Here is a 19,256-nt window from a genome sequence, read left to right as displayed (position 1 = left end):
ATAGGTGGGGGGGATGATTTGGGAGTTCTGTTTTACTTTTATTTTTTATTCTTATTTTTACTTTTTCTGGTACAAGGAAAATGTTCAAAAAATAGATTGGGGAGATGAATGCACAACTATATGATGGTACTGTGAACAACTGATTATACATTTTGGATGATTGTATGGTATGTGAATATATCTCAATAAAATTGAATTAAAAAAAAATCTCTGTTCTAACATATGTGTGCTTGGGGAAATCACTTCATTTTCCTTATCCATAAAATGATGTCAGTCATATGCTGTCATATCCATAAAATGAAAGTATCAATTTCTTGGTCCATAAAAGAGGGATCATAGCACTCGCTCTGCTCACAGAGACCACCAGAAGGATCAAATTAAGTTCCTGGTACATAGTACATCCTCAGCAAATGTGAGTTACTGACCTCTTCCCTCCACACTTTTTTGGATACCAATATTTAGCTGGACACCTTCTAGGGGGATTGGTGCCCCCAGACTGCTCCACTGTTCCCAGCTTCCTTTTTCCATCCCACAGCTGAGCTCCTCCCTGTTTCCCCACCAAATACCCTCTGACCTCAGGTTTTTTGTCTTCAGGATCCTCTATTTGCAGATGTTCATCCCATTTCCTCGGTTTCCGTGCATAGGGGTCTTTTATCTTCCTGGGGGGCAAGAAGTCCCAATCATCCTCCAGATCCCCGGTTGCCACTTGGTGATTGTCGATTTTGACCTCATAAGTAGCATTGGGGCGAATGATAAGAGTGTAGAGGTGGGTGTCTTTATTGGTCTATAAAGGGAACAGGGGTGGGAGAGAGCATCTCAATTCTGTGTTGCACACCTTTAGACCTCAAGCATTAAGTGCTTCATCTAAAGCAGAACCTCAGTTCCCTGAATGCCATCTGCACATAATCACAAACACTCTGCCCATGTCCTTTGCCCTGTTTCTCTGGTTACCGTGAAGAGACTCTGGGGTTCATTTTCCTAAGCACATGTTCAGAGGAGCCTTCCCTGATCCCCTATACCTAGTGGAGGGCCTCTCCTGATCTCCCCAAGTCCCCATCCCCACCTCCACTACAACTCTTATCATTCTAGGGGTTACTATTTGTCTGTCCCACCAGACTGTGAGTTCCCCAGTGGTTGGAGTCACAACTGATTCTTCTGTTATGTCTACAGCTCCCAGCACGAGAGGGGGGACCTCAGGGAGCCCCTACACATAGCTGTGTACAGTCCTGTTAGGGAAGGCCTTAGGCCTGCACACAAGTTCTCCAATGATCCAGGCCATACTGGCTTCTCTAAACTCACTTCCTGTGCTGCAGCTGTGCCAAACCTCATGCAGTGCCACTCTCTCACGTATCCTTGATTTTTCTCATACTATTACCTCTACCAGGAATTCACTCCACCTAAAATAGTCACACTCCTTCACAAGACCCATTCATTCTCATCTTTCAAAACTCAGCACTGGAGAAATCTTCTTCAGGAAGCATTTGCTAAGTCTTGTGGTTTCCAAAGTCTTGCACAGACCCTGATCACACTGGGTGTTCACTCTCCTTTACTTGACTGTCACAGTCACTGTGCTGTGAGTTCTGTGGGGGCAGAGGCCATGTCTGACTCACTGTGCCTCCAGCCCAAGGCCCAGAACAGAAGTGGCAGTCAGTGAGTGCCTGTTGAGCTGCTGATGAAATCTAGCAATTATCCTCCAGCCAACCTAGGCCTCTCTGGTATGACGCAGACAAGATAAACCCACCCTCACTTCCCATCCCAACATTTCCTTCCTCCAGTCTAGCAATGGGGAACTGTGCCATGCCAAAAACTGTTCCAAGAGAGGACCTCATATGACTTCCTAGGCTTTGGGATTATGTGCTCCCATGTGAACTCCTGCAATTTACAACACTTATCTAGGTCTATTTCCTGATCTGTAAATTGGAGATGATGGTATTTACTTATAGGATTTTTGTAAGGATTAAATGAGATAGCATATGTAAAATGCAGGCTTAGGACCAGCCTTCGCACTTACCCTGCACTTGATGGTCTTGTTGTTCTCATGGTATTTCCCTTGGTAATTAAGGATGACCTGTACCTTGTTGTTGCCAAAGCCGCAGATGTCAGGGCCTGGAAATTAAACCTCAATGCATGACTACTCATCACTTTCAGGCAGTTTGCCTGGTCCAAGGCCAAGCCCAAGACAGACGCTGCCCGTGTATCTATCAGGGTCCCAAAGGAAATAGACAGTATGTTCAAATTTAGGATTTCTTAAGAAGGATTTAGTAAAGACTATTTTCAAAAGTGTGGGCAGGATGGTGAGAAATCATAATGAATAACGCTGTGCCTGGGGCTCTTTCACCCCTAGTCCCAAAGGGGCAAGGAGAAGGAATGGTTATCAGAGACCTGTGCAGAGGGCAGACAGGAGGGAAGTTGTGACTTTCAATAGAGGGACACAACTCTCTTCTCTTCCTCCAATCTCCTGCCAGGGTTCCACATTGACCAAACTCAACCAGAAGCCCCTCCTGTGTCAGGCCCTAGGCTTGGCACTTTATACAGCATCATTTAATTCTCACAACAAGTAGGTGTTATTATGCCCACTTTTAGCTAGGAAAATTGTGGCTCAGAAAGGTTAAGCAACTTGCCCAAGGTCAAACAATTAATAAGTAGTTAGGATTCAAACCCAAGTCTAACAAGCAATGAAATCTGTGCTTTTTCTGCTACTCTATGCTGAGAATTTGAAAAATATTTTCCCAAGGAAACAATATTCTTAGGCTAGCCCACCAAGGCCTCGTTAATCCTAAATATATAGTACTATGCATTCCAGTTGCCACCTCAGAGAGAAGCAGAAATGACAGACCAGTGACCACTCTAACAAATCCTTATGCCTTGCTTCATGCCAGGTTAATCTACAGAAGCCTATTTAATCTTTAATGTCCTCTGGGGCCTCCCTCTCAATGTTTCTATCAGAAAATTCCTTTTATGTTCTGCCTCAGTGCCCTAGCAACACTTAATAAAAATGGTAACAACCCCAGGTCCTGAGCACACACTCCGTGTCGAGTAATTCACACAGTATTTCACTGAATCCTAATTCCTAATTTGTGAAGCATATGTAGTAGACAATAGTCATTTTCTAGCTCATTTGCTCTGGCACTCAGTCCCCTGGTCTCCTTTTGGGGGAATTACTTCTTCTCCAGTGTATGTTGTCTTAGTGGGATGGTAAATCAAGATGACCTGCCCTCCAACAACAGAAGCCCAAAGGGTTCTTGGTGAATCTTCCTTTCATGTCTTTTCCTTCGCTACCCCAGTATGGCCAAAAGGCCAGTCATACTTTCCATCCTAGGACTTTGAACCCTCAGAGGAGTAAGGCAAGGACAAGACATAGTTTGAGTTTGTTCAGTCCCATAGAGTGACTACACTACTTGTTTCCAAGTCTGTCTCCATTGTTTCTGCCAATTCTGTGAGTTCCACAATATCCTTTTAATATAGTTCCTTTTTAATGTAAATTGCTATGTTTTGATTTCTCTTATTTATAATCAAGTATGCTGGTGAGCCATAATACTATTCCGATTTTCCAGATGAGGAAACTAAGGTTCAGAGCACTGAAGCAACTTGCCCAAGGTCGTAACAGAGTGAGGATTGGTACTCTGGTCTGTCTAACTCCAAAGTTTATTCTCTTTACACTAGGTATATACTTTCTCTGCACGCTAAGCAGATACTTTCCCCACTTCTGTGGGAACTAGGGCTCTACCTCTTGTCATACCTCCTGGGCTGTTTCAAGCCTGATGACTCTTCTGGTCTGGCGAAAGGGCCCAGCCACAGTGGAGTGGAGGTAATAGGAGATTGTGGCATCTTTCTGTTCCCTTCCAGGACTGGACAGTCCCTTGATTTTCTTGTGCCAACTCCAGGATTGACCTGCTTCTCTTGGACATATCACATATCCTCAGTCTCAACTTCTTCATTTTTAGAATGGCCCTAATGGGACCTTTCAGAGTTCAAAGGACATAATAGATCTGCTGCTGTCAATACCTCATTTTTTTCCCTTTCTTCTCTCCCATCCTTCACCCTAATCTTCTGGTTAGAGTTTTCCCTCTTGATCCCTGAGGAACATAGCTCAGTCACCAGCCTCTCCCCTATCCTTGATTTCTCAGAGTATCTCATTGCCTTTCTAGGATATTCTAAATCTAAGAGATTTTGTAGCTGCTAATGATGGGAATACTCAAGGGAACTGAGAAGCTCTGTCTCACAATTCATTTCTTCTGTTTTATTCTAGTTCCCTCTGTGTGGAGTGCCCTTTGAGCAAAATTTTTATTAAAATAAAACATGTCTGTAATAAAATCACTTCTCCCTTCCACTCCTTTCTCACCTCCTTCCAAAATTTTAATAATGTCGTTGTCTAGAAAATGAAATTCAAGCTCCTTAGCCTAGACTTCAAAGGCTTTCAGGAATAGGTTTTATCCTAGTTTTTCAACTTCATCTCCCATGTTACTATTCCTACATACACACACACACTCGAATTTCATTTGAGTTTCATGCCTCTGAGCTTTTGCACATGCTTAGTTCCTCCACCTCATTTTCTGCCTATTAAAATCTTACTCATTCTTCAAAGAACAATTAATACCTCCTTCAAAAAGCTACCATTTGGACTGAATCATGCCATCTTCTGTAATCTCATAGCACCTCATCAATACTTTTTTTGTAACTGATACCTTTTTTAAAGTATGTCTTTCATTCTGTCTTTTTAAAAAGTCATATGCTTGCATTCTCAGTAAACTGAAGGCAGCAGGGGGTGTGAGGAGTACAAAGAGGACAGGTTTTAGAGGTGGGTAGACTGGGTTCAAATCCTGTCTCACTTTTGGGCAAATTTCTTGCTTCTGTTTTCTCATCTGTAAAATGGAGATGATAACACTAACTTGTTTGGTTGTTTGAGCATAAATAAACAATATTCACATGAAAAGAAAAAAAATCACATTTTAAAATGATTTCCAATTTTACCACCATGACCATCACCACCATATACACTCATATATATAAACGCCTTCTGAGAAGGGTGGATTCTGAAGAAAATAGAGGGATGGTCAGAGACACAAATTTTAGACACACAGAGTGCTGTATTGTTCTACTTAAGAAAGAGATTGAAAGGTAAGAAAGAGAATGAGTTGTGGGAAGAGAGGATGCAGACAGAAAAAGGGGGCCAAGAGGCTAAAGAGAAGAGTTGTATCAAGGGCTTGAAGGGAGAGATAGGAAGCTCCCTGGGAAATAAAGAAAAGTTTAGAAAGAATTTTAAGGAAATTTTGCTGTGTGATACGTAGAGTAATACTTTTCTCCTACTTTGTGCAAAACATCCAGTAAAATCTACATGCTTTATCCATGCTTTGGGAGTTGGATTTATTGTTATTTGTTGGTTTTTTAATATAACAACATTGAAATTGGATTCAAGGTTGGAGCTAAGAGCTAGACTGCCCCAAGGAAACTTAGTTACATATTAGATTATAGATGCAACACTCTTTACACAGTGTAGGTACTTCAAGAAAGTGATTTCCCTGATCTCCCGTAACTTTTTCTCGCTGAGGGCTGCCACCTCCTTCAGAGCACAGTGTGAGTAGATAACTTTGAGAATGTTTGCACAGTTTATGACCCCTCCCCCTTCTTTGAGGACTGAAGAGGTCCCCTGTACTATTGACATGTTGATTCTATGTGATCCCTACCTCCTTGGCCTATTTATATTAACATTTGTGTTTAGAGTTACTTCTTTTGGGTCTTTGAAGAGTTCTGCTGTGTAGGGGGAAAGCTATCACATTACGCAATTTCTGTTCCAGGTGCAGCAAGGCCTTCCTTCAATTACAGTGACCCTCATGAAGACCTCCCAAGGCTGACAGCAGCTGCCATCAAAGAGCTTACCAAACATGATGTAATACTCCGACTCCAAATGCATATCTTCTTGGTTCAGGGTGTCAGGAAAGAGTTTCACGTACCCGCCACCACAATCAATGCCTTGCTCATGCTTTACTGAAAATTGAACCACCAAGGTCTCATTCTCATTGCTGAATGGCTTAAACCTGGTGGAGAGGGCATAAAACTTGGCATCTTCACTGGTCTGAAGACCTGGAAGCAGAGAGCACAGAGTCTTCAGGCTTAAATAGCTAAAGAGCATCCAAAGAGACCCAGCATGTGACCTAACCAATCTCTGATACTTTCTGGTGCACCTATTGCAGGCCAGGTGCTATGCTTAAGTCTTAGAGAAAACCTGCAAAATGGATATTATCCCTACCTTACAAATTAGGGAGGTGAAGTGACTTGCCTGGGGCCACACAGCTAGTAATGAACTGAGCTGGGATTTTAAGCCATGTTTGTCTGACTGTTTCTCCTATACCATGCAACCTCTGATTTTCAAGAGATACTCGAATACTGCTCTGCAGCTTTACGATACAAGGCCTCATTTCTTCTGAGGCCCCTCAGGTGGCCAGAATCAGTCTCTATCATGCATCAGTACTGTAGTAGCAAGAGACCCAGCACTACCTCTTCAAACAAATAATAATAATTGCTGACATTTATTGAACACTTATCCTTTACCAGGCAATGTGCTTCATTGACATGTATTACCTCACCTAATTCTCATAACCTCATGAGGTGGGATCTGTTAATATCTCTGTGTTACCATCAAGTCACTGAGGCTCTTTCATTTATCCGGGGTCATACAACCAATAAGCCCTGTCAGATTTCAGAGCTCCCATCCCCAAACATAAGACTTTACCTCCTCCTCCAGAGAATATCAAGGTTATAAGGGATCTCAGAGCCTTTCTAGTCTAACTACATTACTTTTTAGATGAAGAAACCAAACCCTAGAGAGAAAAAGTTACTTATTCAAGTAACAAATGGCAGAACTAAGATATGAGCCAAGTCTCCTGACTTCCAGGCTAGGGTCTTTCTGTTATTCCATGCTGCTGCTCAGCTTGCTCTGGCTCTGACTCAGTCACTTACATTCTCTGAGCCTCAGTTTCCTCACCAGCAAAAGGTGAAGGTCAAATGGGTAAGAGATGTGAGAAGCACTTCGCAAACTGTTAACACAAAATGCAAGGGGCTATCACTATTCATGCTTTTGGTCATAGGTATGCTTTGGACAGGACCCCTCCTCTCAGCCCCCAAGCTGGGCAAGGGTCCTTCCTTTGTGATACCACAGCTCTCTGTACTTCCCTGGGTCACTCTATGTTGCAACTAGATTTGTTTCAGTCTCTCTGAATAATTTTTAAGATCCTGAAAAGCAGGGGCATCTTCATGTTCCCAGCATCTAGGACAGGGCCTGGCATAGAGGCGATGCTCCATAAATATGTGTTAAATTACATAGAAGGTAATGTCTTCATTCAAGATAATGATTCGGATAATGTCTCTTGAGCATCTACAGTGCACCAGGCTCAATATTAAGAACTTTCGTGTCTGCTATTGTCTTAGGAGCTATCTGCATTTTAAAGGGTATGCTTACTTCCCCCTCAAGTGAGGCTGGAGTAGTCCAGGGTGATTTCATGTAAAAGAGAATGGGCACATGAGAAAGAGCATTGAACCTGTAGGCAGAAGATTCTTGCTCTGACAAAATTTGCTATGTAGCCCAGCAGAATCTCCCCTCTCTCTGAACCTGATTTGCATGCAAGGGTTCCTTCTAGACCACAAGGGAGGAACCCAAGGAACATGAGTGGGATGAGATGATAGGGGCAACAACTGAGGAATCAAACTGAGAGGACACAGATGCCTGTGCAGGCTGCCCCCAAGGCACAGGCACCCCGCAGGTGACTCAGACAGCCTCCAATTCTCTCTCCTCTAAAAACAGCTTTCCAGCGTGAAGGGAATTTAAAATGCCTGGGCCAGTTCCTCACTCTCTCCTTTAATAAACATGAAAATGAGATTCATAACTGTAACCAGGAAAGAGAAGATGGGAAATCACTCCAGAGTTCGATCAATGGATTCTATTTACAGGACAAAAGCTTCCTCAGACAAAAAAAAAAAAAAAAAAAAGAAAGAAAGCCATGCCTGCAGACCATGTCCTCAGAGCTCGCCCTGTCAACTGAGCATTGCAGGTTGATTATTATTATCTCCATCTAATATCAAGGCTCAGAGAAGTGAAAAGTCTTGCCCAAATTATGCAACCAGTAAATCATGGCACTGGGAGTTACTCCTAGGTCAGTCTCCATTTTCCATTGTACAGAGTTGCTCTAGGCAAGAACAACATTTGGAGGTTATATGGTACTTCCCCCTCTTTCAAGTGCAGATTGTTATTTGAGAAATCCTAAAGTTGGAAAAAGCAGTATAGCCAAGTGGTAATGAGCATAGACCCTGGAGTCAGACCTAGATTCAGATTTGAGTTCTGCCTATTGCCAGCGGTGTATGTAGTATTGGGCAAATTACCTAACCTCTCTGAGGCCCCTCTGCAAAACTGGGAAAATAATAGTAACCTAATAATAGAAAATAATAGTAATGATGGTGACATTTTTTATTAGGAGGATTAATGAGGATAATATGTGTAAAGGCTTAGTTTTAAATGCCTGTTGTTCAATAAATGGCCATTATTATTTTTGTTGAGAATGTCTTCAAGAAGCCAGTTCACTCTTCTCTATCAACTACATTTTTATTTTATTGAAAAAGAAATTAGTTCATGATCATGGATAAAGACAATTGAACAAAAGTCAGATTTTTTTTTCCAGTCAGTTGGTATTTTCCTGAATTCCAGTATTTACCTTTATCTTTTTCTTTGTCTCCATAAAATTTTCCTGCAGTCAGCTGAAATTTACCATAATCCGGCTTATGTTTAGACTCCACCCACCGTTTTTTCCATCCATCTATGGGGTAGAGGAAAAAAAAAATAACACATAAAAATGATGTATGTTTTCTTAATGTCCACAGAATGCAGCTAAGGCTGACCAGGCTTTACAGAAAAGGTAAGGGAATATCAGGAGGTGATTCAAATATTTCTGAAATCCCCCTCACTGCTTGCTTTAATTTCCCAGCTGCTTAAACAAATACCATACAATATGTTGGCTTAAACAATGAGAATTTATTGGCTCATGATTGTGAAGTTAGGAGAAGTCCCAAATCAAGGCATCAGAAAGCAGATGCTTTCTTCCAGAAGACTGGTGTGCTGGGGCTGTGGTCCTTGGCTTTTCTGTCACGTGGCAATGCACGTTGCAGCCTGTCCTGGCTTCTTTCTCTCTGTCTGAATTTCATTCTGTTTATAAAGAAATCCTGTAACCTGAGTCAGTTGGGCCACACATTAACTTAAGTAACATCTTGAAGAGATCTTATTTACAATGTGTCTACATCCACCACAATGTGGACCAAGATCAAGAACATGTCCAAACTGGGCTACGCAATTCAATCTACCACACTCTCTGATACCTGAATCCCACCGTTTTTGCACTACCATGAGGAGGGGCCTACCAAGTAGTACATGTATGTCCTACCCCCACTCCACCATGAGGGTTAAATCCTGAAAACTACCATGGAAATGTATGGTTGAAAAACATGAGACATTTATTCTTATAAAAGTAGATGGAAAAACATATTTAGGGAGACTAAGCCCTTATATATGTTTTATGCTTACTAAAATAAAATAATAAAATTAGCTCACCAAAAAAAAAAGAGATTAGCAATACCATTTTATTCTTCTTGAATTAGTAATGAGATATTGTACAATCAATTTCCATTTACTCTTTTTTATAGCTTAAATTTTTTAGACTCTCCATTGCAGTTTCAGGGAGATGCTGATGAATTTGTTTTGCTTTGGCATGTAGACAAAAAGACATTCTTCTTGGGACCTGGAACTCTGTCCAAACATTCAATGCCTTTTTTATTTTGTGCCTCAGTCTTTTTGACTCCCACCTCCTGGGCCCACCATGGTCCCAAATCACAGGGCCATTTGGCAGCTTGAGATGGAAGAGGCCTTGAGGATAGCTTTTATTTCATCTCTTCCCTGCAGCTGAGTAGATATGTCTCAAATCCCCTCCCCAATATCTAGTGTTATTGCCTTAGCTCCATCCATGAAAACCCCACATCAACATGCATCTGAGAAGATCACTCTGAGCTGGCTCTGTCGGCTCCCCTTACCCAGGTCTGATGCTCCAACTACCTCCTTTCATGAGACCCAGGGGACTCAGGCTTGCATTCCATTTGTTCCCCACTTCTCCAAAGGTCTCAGGAGTACACAGGCCAGGATATCTCAATGACCACCTCATCCACCACTCCCTCCTGAGAGGAGGGCTTCAGGAAGTTCTTTCTGCCTAAAGGTGCAATGGTTTCAGCGAAGTAGACCCTGTTCCTCCCATCATAGTTCACCGAACGAAGGATAAGAATTGATGCCCAAGTCAAAAAATTCATTATAATGTATTAGGCCCTATATTCAACTCCCGAAAAGCTTAATCTCATTTATTCCCGTGGACAATGCTATGAGTTGGTATTATTAGTTCTATTTTGTATCCAGTAAGTGGTGGATCTGAGATTTGAACACAAATCTGATTTTAAGCACTGCCTTTCCTCTGGAGGAAGAGAGAGAGAGAGACGGAAAATGCTATGGAGGAAAAAAAATGTATAATAATAATAATAGCCACTGTTTACCAACCATATGTCAGGCATTCTGCTGAGTGCTTTACATGCATTATCTCTTTGCATTCTCACAATAGCCCTGTGATGGATATCCTGTTTCTCCCCCATTCAAAAGTTGAGAAAAGTGAGGTTCAGAAACTTGCTGCAGAGCTCAGTCTGTAAGTGGGTAAGACAGGCACAGACTCAGACCCTTGCAGTACCTGTCTGTACTTTTAACCCTGATATTAATGGTTTCCCATGACGTCATGTCTGTGAAAAGCCCTTTGTAACATAAAGAGTATGCAGCAAATATAAGATTCACACATGGTACTTTACAATTTGCAATTAATACAGTTATTTGTGTAGAATTTGAGTAATGTCTGTCTTACCCACTGGACTGGTAAGTGGGTAAATAACTATTTTGCTGACCTTTGAGTCCCTGTGCCTAGCACAGAGCCTAGCACAGAGTCAATGCCAAAAAATATTTGTTGAATGGATGCATGATCATGATTTTTGCCTAAGCCATCAGATTCTCAGCCTTACAAATGGATTGATTCATTTGTTCATCTATTGACAAATGTTAATTGAGCCTAACTAGCATGTACAAATAGTTGTAAAACTTTGGCTTTAGACTTTATGGTAGAAGAGGTTAGAACAGAACTCAGGATTTCTCAATGCTAATTAATTTTCTGGGTGAACAGTAGTGGTATAAATCAAACCTGACACAATTTAGGATGCCTCAAAATAAGGAGCCTCACATAAGGACAAATAAGTTATGCTTTCACTTGTATGAGTTAGCTAGAAATAGCAAATTCATAGTGACAAAGTAGATTAGAGGGAAGGAGGGATGGAGGCGGGGGGGTGGGGTTCTTGCTTGGTGGGTATAGAGTATCTATAAATTTTGCAAATTTTTAAATAAAATTAATTTTAAAATAGGGAACCTCTCTTGTTAGGAGAATGTCACCTGCTTCATAAAGTTGCACTTTAATGTTTAATGTTTAACACAGTAAAAGGCTCAAGTGAGAATGACCCTCAGTAGTCATTTTTTTAAACATATTTTTTTATTTTGAAATAAATTCAGAGTTATAGGAACAGTTGCAAAAACAATACTAACCCCATACACAGAATTCCCTCATACCCTGACCTCCCTCCCCCGATAGCTCAATCCACCAACTTTAACATGCTGTCACATCGCTATTTCTTTCCCTCCCTCCCTCCCTATCTATCATCCATCATCTGTTGCTCTGTCTTCTGAACATATGAGAGCTAGCTGCACACATCCTTGAACATAAACTATAATTCACATATACACTTCCCATGAACAAGAACATTCTTTTAAGCAATCCCATTAAGCGCAGCTATGAAGTGCAAGAGATTCAACAATGATACAAAGCTTACATTCTATATTTCCTTTACCTGATGTCTCAACTGTGTCCCTTTGAGCCACCTGTCCTCTATCCTCCAATCCCATCCAAGTTCATCCTTGGCATTCAATCATCATCTATTTAGACTGTCTTTTTTTTTTTTTTCAGTTGTGGAAACATATATACAGCCTAATCTTCCCATTCCACCCCCTCCCTAGCCTTCCATTAGTGGGATTAATCACATTTACAATGTTGTAATGCTCTTTCCCACCATCCATTACTAGAAATTTCCCTTCACCTCAAACAGCAACCCTATACTCATTTCTTAACTCCCCTTTGCCCCTTCCCCCATTTCTCTTAACCCAAACTCTACTTTTCATCTCTATGGTTATATTCTCTGATAATTTCTTTGTGTTTGCTGTGGGGGTTAAAATTAACCTCTTAAATCCATATCAATCTTGTTTTTCTCTGATACCACCTTCACTTCAATAGGACACATAAACTATGTTCCTATACTCCTCCATTCCCCCACCTTTATATAGTTGTCTAAAATTGCATATTTTACAAATCAAAACCACCAATTTGTCATTAGAGTTTGTGTACTTTATATCATGTAGGAAGTAAATAGTGGAGTTACAGTTCAAAAATTATTGACTTTTATTTGTATTCCATGTGGTTGGAGAATGTGCTTTGAGTATATTCAATTTTTTTTTTTTTTTTTTTTTTTTTTAATTTCTTGAGGCTTGTTTTATGTCCCAGCTTATGGTCCCTTCTGGAGAAAGATCCGTGATCACTAGAGAAAAATGAGTGTCCTGGTGATTTGGGATGTAAGGTACTATATATGTCTGTTAAAATTCTCTTTATCTCTTTCTCCTTTCTTTGTTTCTCTGTTGGTAGGGCTCCCTTTACTTTTTTTTATTTTTTTTATTTTTTTATTTTTTCATACAAAACAAATTGTACTTTCGATTGTTTACAGTACCATTACATAGTTGTACATTCATCACCTAAATCAATCCCTGACACCTTCATTAGCACACACACAAAAATAACAAGAATAATAATTAGAGTGAAAAAGAGCAATTGAAGTAAAAAAGAACACTGGGTACCTTTGTCTGTTTGTTTCCTTCCCCTATTTTTCTACTCATCCATCCATAAACTAGATAAAGTGGAGTGTGGTCCTTATGGCTTTCCCAATCCCATTGTCACCCCTCATAAGCTACATTTTTATACAACTGTCTTCGAGATTCATGGGTTCTGGGTTGTAGTTTGATAGTTTCAGGTATCCACCACCAGCTACCCCAATTCTTTGGAACCTAAAAAGGGTTGTCTAAAGTGTGCGTAAGAGTGCCCACCAGAGTGACCTCTCGGCTCCTTTTGGAATCTCTCTGCCACTGAAGCTTATTTCATTTCCTTTCACATCCCCCTTTTGGTCAAGAAGATGTTCTCTGTCCCACGATGCCGGATCTACATTCCTCCCCGGGAGTCATATTCCACATTGCCAGGGAGATTCACTCCCCTGGGTGTCTGATCCCACGTAGCGGGGAGGGCAGTGATTTCACCTTTCAAGTTGGCTTAGCCAGAGAGAGAGGGCCACACCTGAGCAACAAAGAGGCATTTGGGAGGAGGCTCTTAGGCACAACCATAGGGAGGCCTAGCCTCTCCTTTGCAGCAACCGTCTTCCCAAGGGTAAAACTTATGGTAGAGGGCTCAACCCATCAAACCACCAGTCAGTCGGGCTCCCTTTAGAATCTGAAGTAGGGCAGGTCTTTTATTGGCAAAGTCTCTCAGGATTCGTTTGTCTGTGAAAAATTTAAGCTCTCCCTCAAATTTGAAGGAGAGTTTTGCTGGATAAAATATTCTTGGTTGGAAATTTTTCTCTCAGAATTTTAAATATGTCACGCCACTGCCTTCTTGCCTCCATGGTGGCCGCTGAGTAGTCATAACTTAGTCTTATGTTGTTTCCTTTGTATGTGGTGAATTGCTTTTCTCTTGCTGCTTTCAGAACTTGCTCCTTCTCTTCAGTATTTGAGAGTCTGATCAGAATATGTCTTGGAGTGGGTTTATTTGGATTTATTCTATTTGGAGTTCGCTGGCCATTTATGCTTTGTGTATTTGTATTGTGTAGATGGTTTGGGAAGTTTTCCCCAACAATTTCTTTGAATACTCTTTCTTGACCTTTACCCTTCTGGGACACCAATGAGTCTTAAGTTTGGATGTTTTATTTTATCTGTCGTATCCCTGAGATCCATTTTGATTTTTTCGATTTTTTTATCCATTCTTTCTTTTGTTCTTTCATTTTCTGTTCTGTGGACTTCTAGGACACTGAGATGTTGTTCAGCTTCCTCTAGTCTTGTATTGTGAATATCCAGAGTCTTTTTAATTTGGCCAACAGTTTCGTTTCTTTCCATAAGATCTTCTATTTTTTTATTTACTCTTGCAATGTCTTCTTTATGTTCTTCTAGGGTCTTCTTCATGACACTTATATCCTGGGCCATGGTCTTCTTGATGTCCTTTAAATCTTTTGCCATGTTTTCATTCCTCGATTGTAGTTCTTTGATTAATTCTGCGAGGTACTTGATTTGTGTGTTTGGAGTTGGATTCTCCATATCGTCTGGTTTTATCATATGCATTGAGATTTTCTGTTGTTTTTGGCCTCTTGGCATTTGCTCTGCTTGACGGGGTTCTTTCAAGTTGTAAAAAAAAAAAAACCTATCTAATTTTTCAGAAACACAGTTTGGTGATATACACTTTCTCTAACTAACCAGCAGATGGCATCTGTGAGTCACCTATATCTCTCAAGTCAGTTTTCCACCTTGTCCCTGCGGTGTGTGGGGAAATGATTCTTGTGGGGTCCAGCCGGAGAACTCAGCCTGGGTGTGTTACTGGAGCCGTCAGCCCTGAATGCTGGGTGCTTGTACGGGTGGCCAGGGAGGAAGGACAGCCTCAATATTCAAATCCCCCCAGTTCCTGGAGATTCAAGGCCACTACAAGAGTCCAAGCCTTCATTTCTTCTCAGCCCCAGACCCTCTCTCTCGCTGTCCCACAAACCACCGGACTTGGCGTAGCATCCCTGAGTTCTCCGAGTGGGTACCCCTGCCCAGTCGCGATCCCCCAGGACCTCTGCTGAGGGAATGCCGTGCTACGTCACCAGTGCACGCTGTCCCTCAAGAGAAGCCCGAGGCCGCCGGGCCGTGCCGGAGCGCTTTCAGCCTGATGCAAAAATGGCCGAACAGAGCATCTCAACAACCCCCCTCCTCACACAGTTTCTCCTTCCCAGCTCCAGGACAACTGGCGGGGCTCTGGGCTGTGGGCACGGCCCCGGGCAGGAGTTTATCCAGCCCTCCGGGGGGCCAGCTGCTAGCCGCGGGGTTTCTTTCTGCTTCCGGCTCTCCCTTCCACTCCCCGGGCCCCAAGGATATCTGCAGCAGGCTATCTTCCAGGCCAGACACTGAGAGGCCGGCCCAGCCCCCTCTTGCTGTGTTTTACTGCGTGGTTCCCACAATTGCAGCTGCAGCTGCTCCTGGGTTTTTCCCTTTTATTTATTTATTTTTTAAAGAGCCCCTCAGTCTCCAAACGCCAAACCCTGGCTTCTCCAGATCGCCACGCGGCTGTGGGACTTCCAGCCAGCTTACTCACTCGTTTCAGAATGCAGACTCCCGGTTTCACCAAGTATACAGCCCCTGGGAACTAGAAGACCTCGTCCAGCTGGAGCATGGCTGTAACCGGTATTCTGGGTCACTCTCTGGTCCTTATCTAGTGTTTTTCATGGAGGTGTTCCTTTGCCCTGTCTCACCTAGCCACCATCTTAGTTTCTCCTCTGAGGTGTATCAGTTTTGACCAACACATGACGCCACAGATCCATCGTGCCAGTGTCGTGCAGCATTGTGTCCTAGGAGAGCCCTGAGCTTGGCTACTTCATCCTTCTCCCTCCCCCTGCACCCTGGGTGGCCACTGATCTTACTCTCTCTCTTGTTTTGCCTTTTCCAGAATGGTCTGTCGTTGGAATTGTCCCTTAGTAGTCATTTAATCTGGCCTCCTCATATTACAGATAGGGAAACTAAAGCCCAGGAAAGGAAGTGACTTGCTCCTAGCTGTCAGCTAGAGCTGAGACTAGAACCCAGTTCTGCTCTCTGGCATTCAATAAATACTTCTTTAGCATTCACTTTGTGCCAGCACTGGATGTGTAGACATGAATCCAGGTCCCTGCCTTCAGGGAGATCATAGGCTGATGGAAGTGACAGACAAATAAACAATTTTAATACAGTGTAGTAAGGGCAGTGATAGAAGGAAGCACAGGACTGTTAAATTCAGAAAAGTACTGACCACCCCCCCAGACTTCAAAGAAGACATGACTGAAGAAGTAAGAATTGAAAAGACAAATAAGGTGAGACGTGGGTCTTCCAAACAGCAAGACTTGCATGTGCAAAGGCTGAGAAGCATGAAACTGCATGGTGTTTCAGGGGAACTGCAAGCCGTACTGTATGGCTTTGTAGGGGAAGGGTGGGAGAAAGAAGGAGTGTAGACATAGGCCAGATCAAGGATATCTGAGGGGGGAGGAAGATGGGGTTGGGGAGAAGTGATTAACCAAGGTTGGAGGCTGACATCTCTTCTCTGCTTCTAAATCTTTGCTTCAAATTGGCCAACTGTCTTTTAGTCCTCAGAGATACTCCCAACAAAAAAGTAACAGGTGGTTTGGAGCAGGCACATCTAGCTGGTAAGTGCACGTAATCACATACAAGACGATTGTTCTGGTTTGCTAATGCTGCCAGAATGCAAAACACCAGAAATGAATTGGCTTTTATAAAAGGGGGGATATTTGGTTACAAAGTTACAGGCTTAAGGCCATAAAGTGTCCATCAACAAAGGGTACCTTCACTGAAAGATGGCCAGTGGTGTCCAGAAAATCTCTGTAAGCTGGGAAGGCACCTGGCTGGCTTCTGCTCCAAGGTTCTGGTTTCAAAATGGCTTTCTCCCAGGATGTTCCTCTCTAGGCTGTAGTTCCTCAAAAATGTCACTCTCAGATGTTCTTGGGGTATTTGTCCTCTCTTAGCTTCTCCGGAGCAAGAGTCTGCTTTCAACGGTCATCTTCAAACTGCCTCTCATCTGCAGCTACTCTCTCAGCTTCTGTGCATTCTTCAGTGTCCCTCTTGGCTGTAGCAAGCTCACTCCTTCTGTCTAAGCTTTTATAGTGCTCCAGTGAACTAATCAAGGCCCATGCTGAATGGGCGGGGCCACGCATCCATTGAAATTATCTAATCTGAATTATCACCTACAGTTGGATGGGTCACATCTCCATGGAAACAACCAAAGAACGTCAATGTAAACAACACTAATATGTCTGCCCACACAAGATTGCATCAAAGATAATGGTGTTTGGGGGGACATAATACATTCAAACCAGCACATTCCACCCCCTGGACCCCAAAATGATATGGTCTTTCCATATACAAATACATTCATCCCATCGCAATATCACAAAAACTTAAATCATTTCAGTAACAATAGTTAAGTACAAAATCCCATCAAAATCAATTACAGGCATGGTCGATCATAAGGCATAATTCTCCTTTAGCTGTGGATCTGTGAAACTTAGAACAAGTTATGTGCTTCCAATATAAAAAGGAGGGACAACAAAGATGTCTGTGAGTAAAGCTGAAAGAGGTGGGATAGGAGAATGTATGACACCAGAGGTAAAGATAGATGATAAAGACTGGGACTGTATAATGTGGCAAAAACTGGAGTGGCCAATGACTGTTACTAAATATACAAATATAAAAATGTTTTTGCATGTGGGAAAGCAAATGAATGTCAACCATGTAGAAATTTGAAAAAGGGATGGTATTCAGGAAAAAGCATAATCAAAGCAAATTGGAGTCTATGGTCAACAGTAACATTGTAATATACCTCCATTAAATGTAACAAAGGCAATACGCCAATGCTAAATGTATATGAGAAGGGGATATAGGGGAGTAATATGGGATTCTTGGTAGTGGTGTTATTTGCTGTCCTTAGTAGTATATTGTATTGTATGACATGTTATTTTTCTTTTTATCATTTTTTCTTATTGCTAAAAAAAAAAACAAAACAATTTTTCTTGTAGTAATCAGTATGTTCAAATGCTGATTGTGGTGATAAATGTACAACTTTATGATGATACCATGAACAACTGATTGTACACTGTGGATAAATGTATGGTATGTGAATATAACTCTATAAAATTGTAGGAAAATATATAATAGGAGTAAAAGTGTTGGAGAAAACATGGTGAGAGGGATGATGCCTCACCAATATGGACTAACTACAATGTGTAAACTCAGTATTGAATCTTAGAACATAGCCTAACGTGGACACAATAATTGTAATAGTCCCTAGATTCTAAGCTCTTACGGCAGTTAACTCTATCCCTGAAGTGTAAGGCCTATCTCTAAACTTTGAGATGCTGATCCCCTAGCGTATGTTGTCACAAACATTGGGACTCGCGGTTTGATGTGCTGAGCCCTCGAGCATGGGACTTGCCTTTATGAAGCTCATTACCACAAAGGAGAGTCTAAAATTGTATGTAATGGTGCCTAAGAGTCTCCCCCTGAGTACCTCTTTGTTGCTCAGATGTGGCCCTCTCTCTCTCTAACTGAGCCATCTTGACAGGTGAACTCGCTGCCCTCCCCCCTACGTGGGACCCGACTCCCAGGGGTGTAAATCTCCCTGGCAACACAGAGTATGACTCCCGGGGATGAATGTGGACCTGGCATCGTGGGACTGAGAGTATCTTCTTGACCAAAAGGGGGATGCAAAATGAGACGAAATAGTTTCAGTGGCTGAGAGATTCCAAATGGAGTCGAGAGGTCACTCTGGTGGACATTCTTATGCACTATATAGATAACACCTCTTAGGCTCTAATGTATTGGAATAGCTAGAAGCAAATGCCTGAAACTACCAAACTCCAACCCAGCAGTCTGGACTCCTGAAGACAATTATATAATAATGTAGATTACAAGGGGTGACAGTGTGATTGTGAAGACCTTGTGGATCACACCCCCTTTATCTAGTGTATGGATGAGTGGAGGAATGGGGATAAAAACTAAAGGACAAATGGGGTGGGATGGGGGGATGATTTGGGTGTTTTTTTTCACTTTTATTTTTTATTCTTGTTCTGGTTCTTTCTGATGTAAGGAAAATGTTCAGAGATAGATTGTGGTGATGAACGCATAACTATGTTATCATACTGTGGACAGTGGATTGTATATCATGGATGATTGTATGGTGTGTGAATGTATTTCAATAAAACTGAATTTAATAAAAAAAAATGAAGTTTGGCAAAGTAACCAATGTTTAAAAGTTTCATATGTATAG

The 19,256-nt window shown here is 41.9% G+C and overlaps 1 protein-coding gene across 2 annotated transcripts in view; it reads right to left on the bottom strand.

Annotated features, from left to right (window-relative positions):
* LOC119519197 (calreticulin-like) overlaps positions 1-19,256 on the bottom strand; it is a 43,747-nt gene that overhangs the window by 15,208 nt on the left and 9,283 nt on the right. For both annotated transcript variants that reach the window (XM_037816730.1, XM_037816740.1), the window contains exons 2-5: positions 8,703-8,804; positions 5,878-6,081; positions 2,012-2,106; positions 575-784 (exon numbers count right to left, since the gene is read on the bottom strand). In XM_037816730.1, coding sequence (XP_037672658.1) covers positions 575-784; positions 2,012-2,106; positions 5,878-6,081; positions 8,703-8,804 — 611 coding nt within the window. The remainder of the gene's footprint in view (positions 1-574; positions 785-2,011; positions 2,107-5,877; positions 6,082-8,702; positions 8,805-19,256) is intronic.

The sequence above is a fragment of the Choloepus didactylus genome, chromosome 2, assembly GCF_015220235.1.
Source record: "Choloepus didactylus isolate mChoDid1 chromosome 2, mChoDid1.pri, whole genome shotgun sequence".
NCBI classification, from domain to species: Eukaryota; Metazoa; Chordata; class Mammalia; order Pilosa; family Megalonychidae; genus Choloepus; species Choloepus didactylus.
Note: the sequence above shows the minus strand (reverse complement) of the source record. Positions and strands in the feature narration are given on the sequence as shown.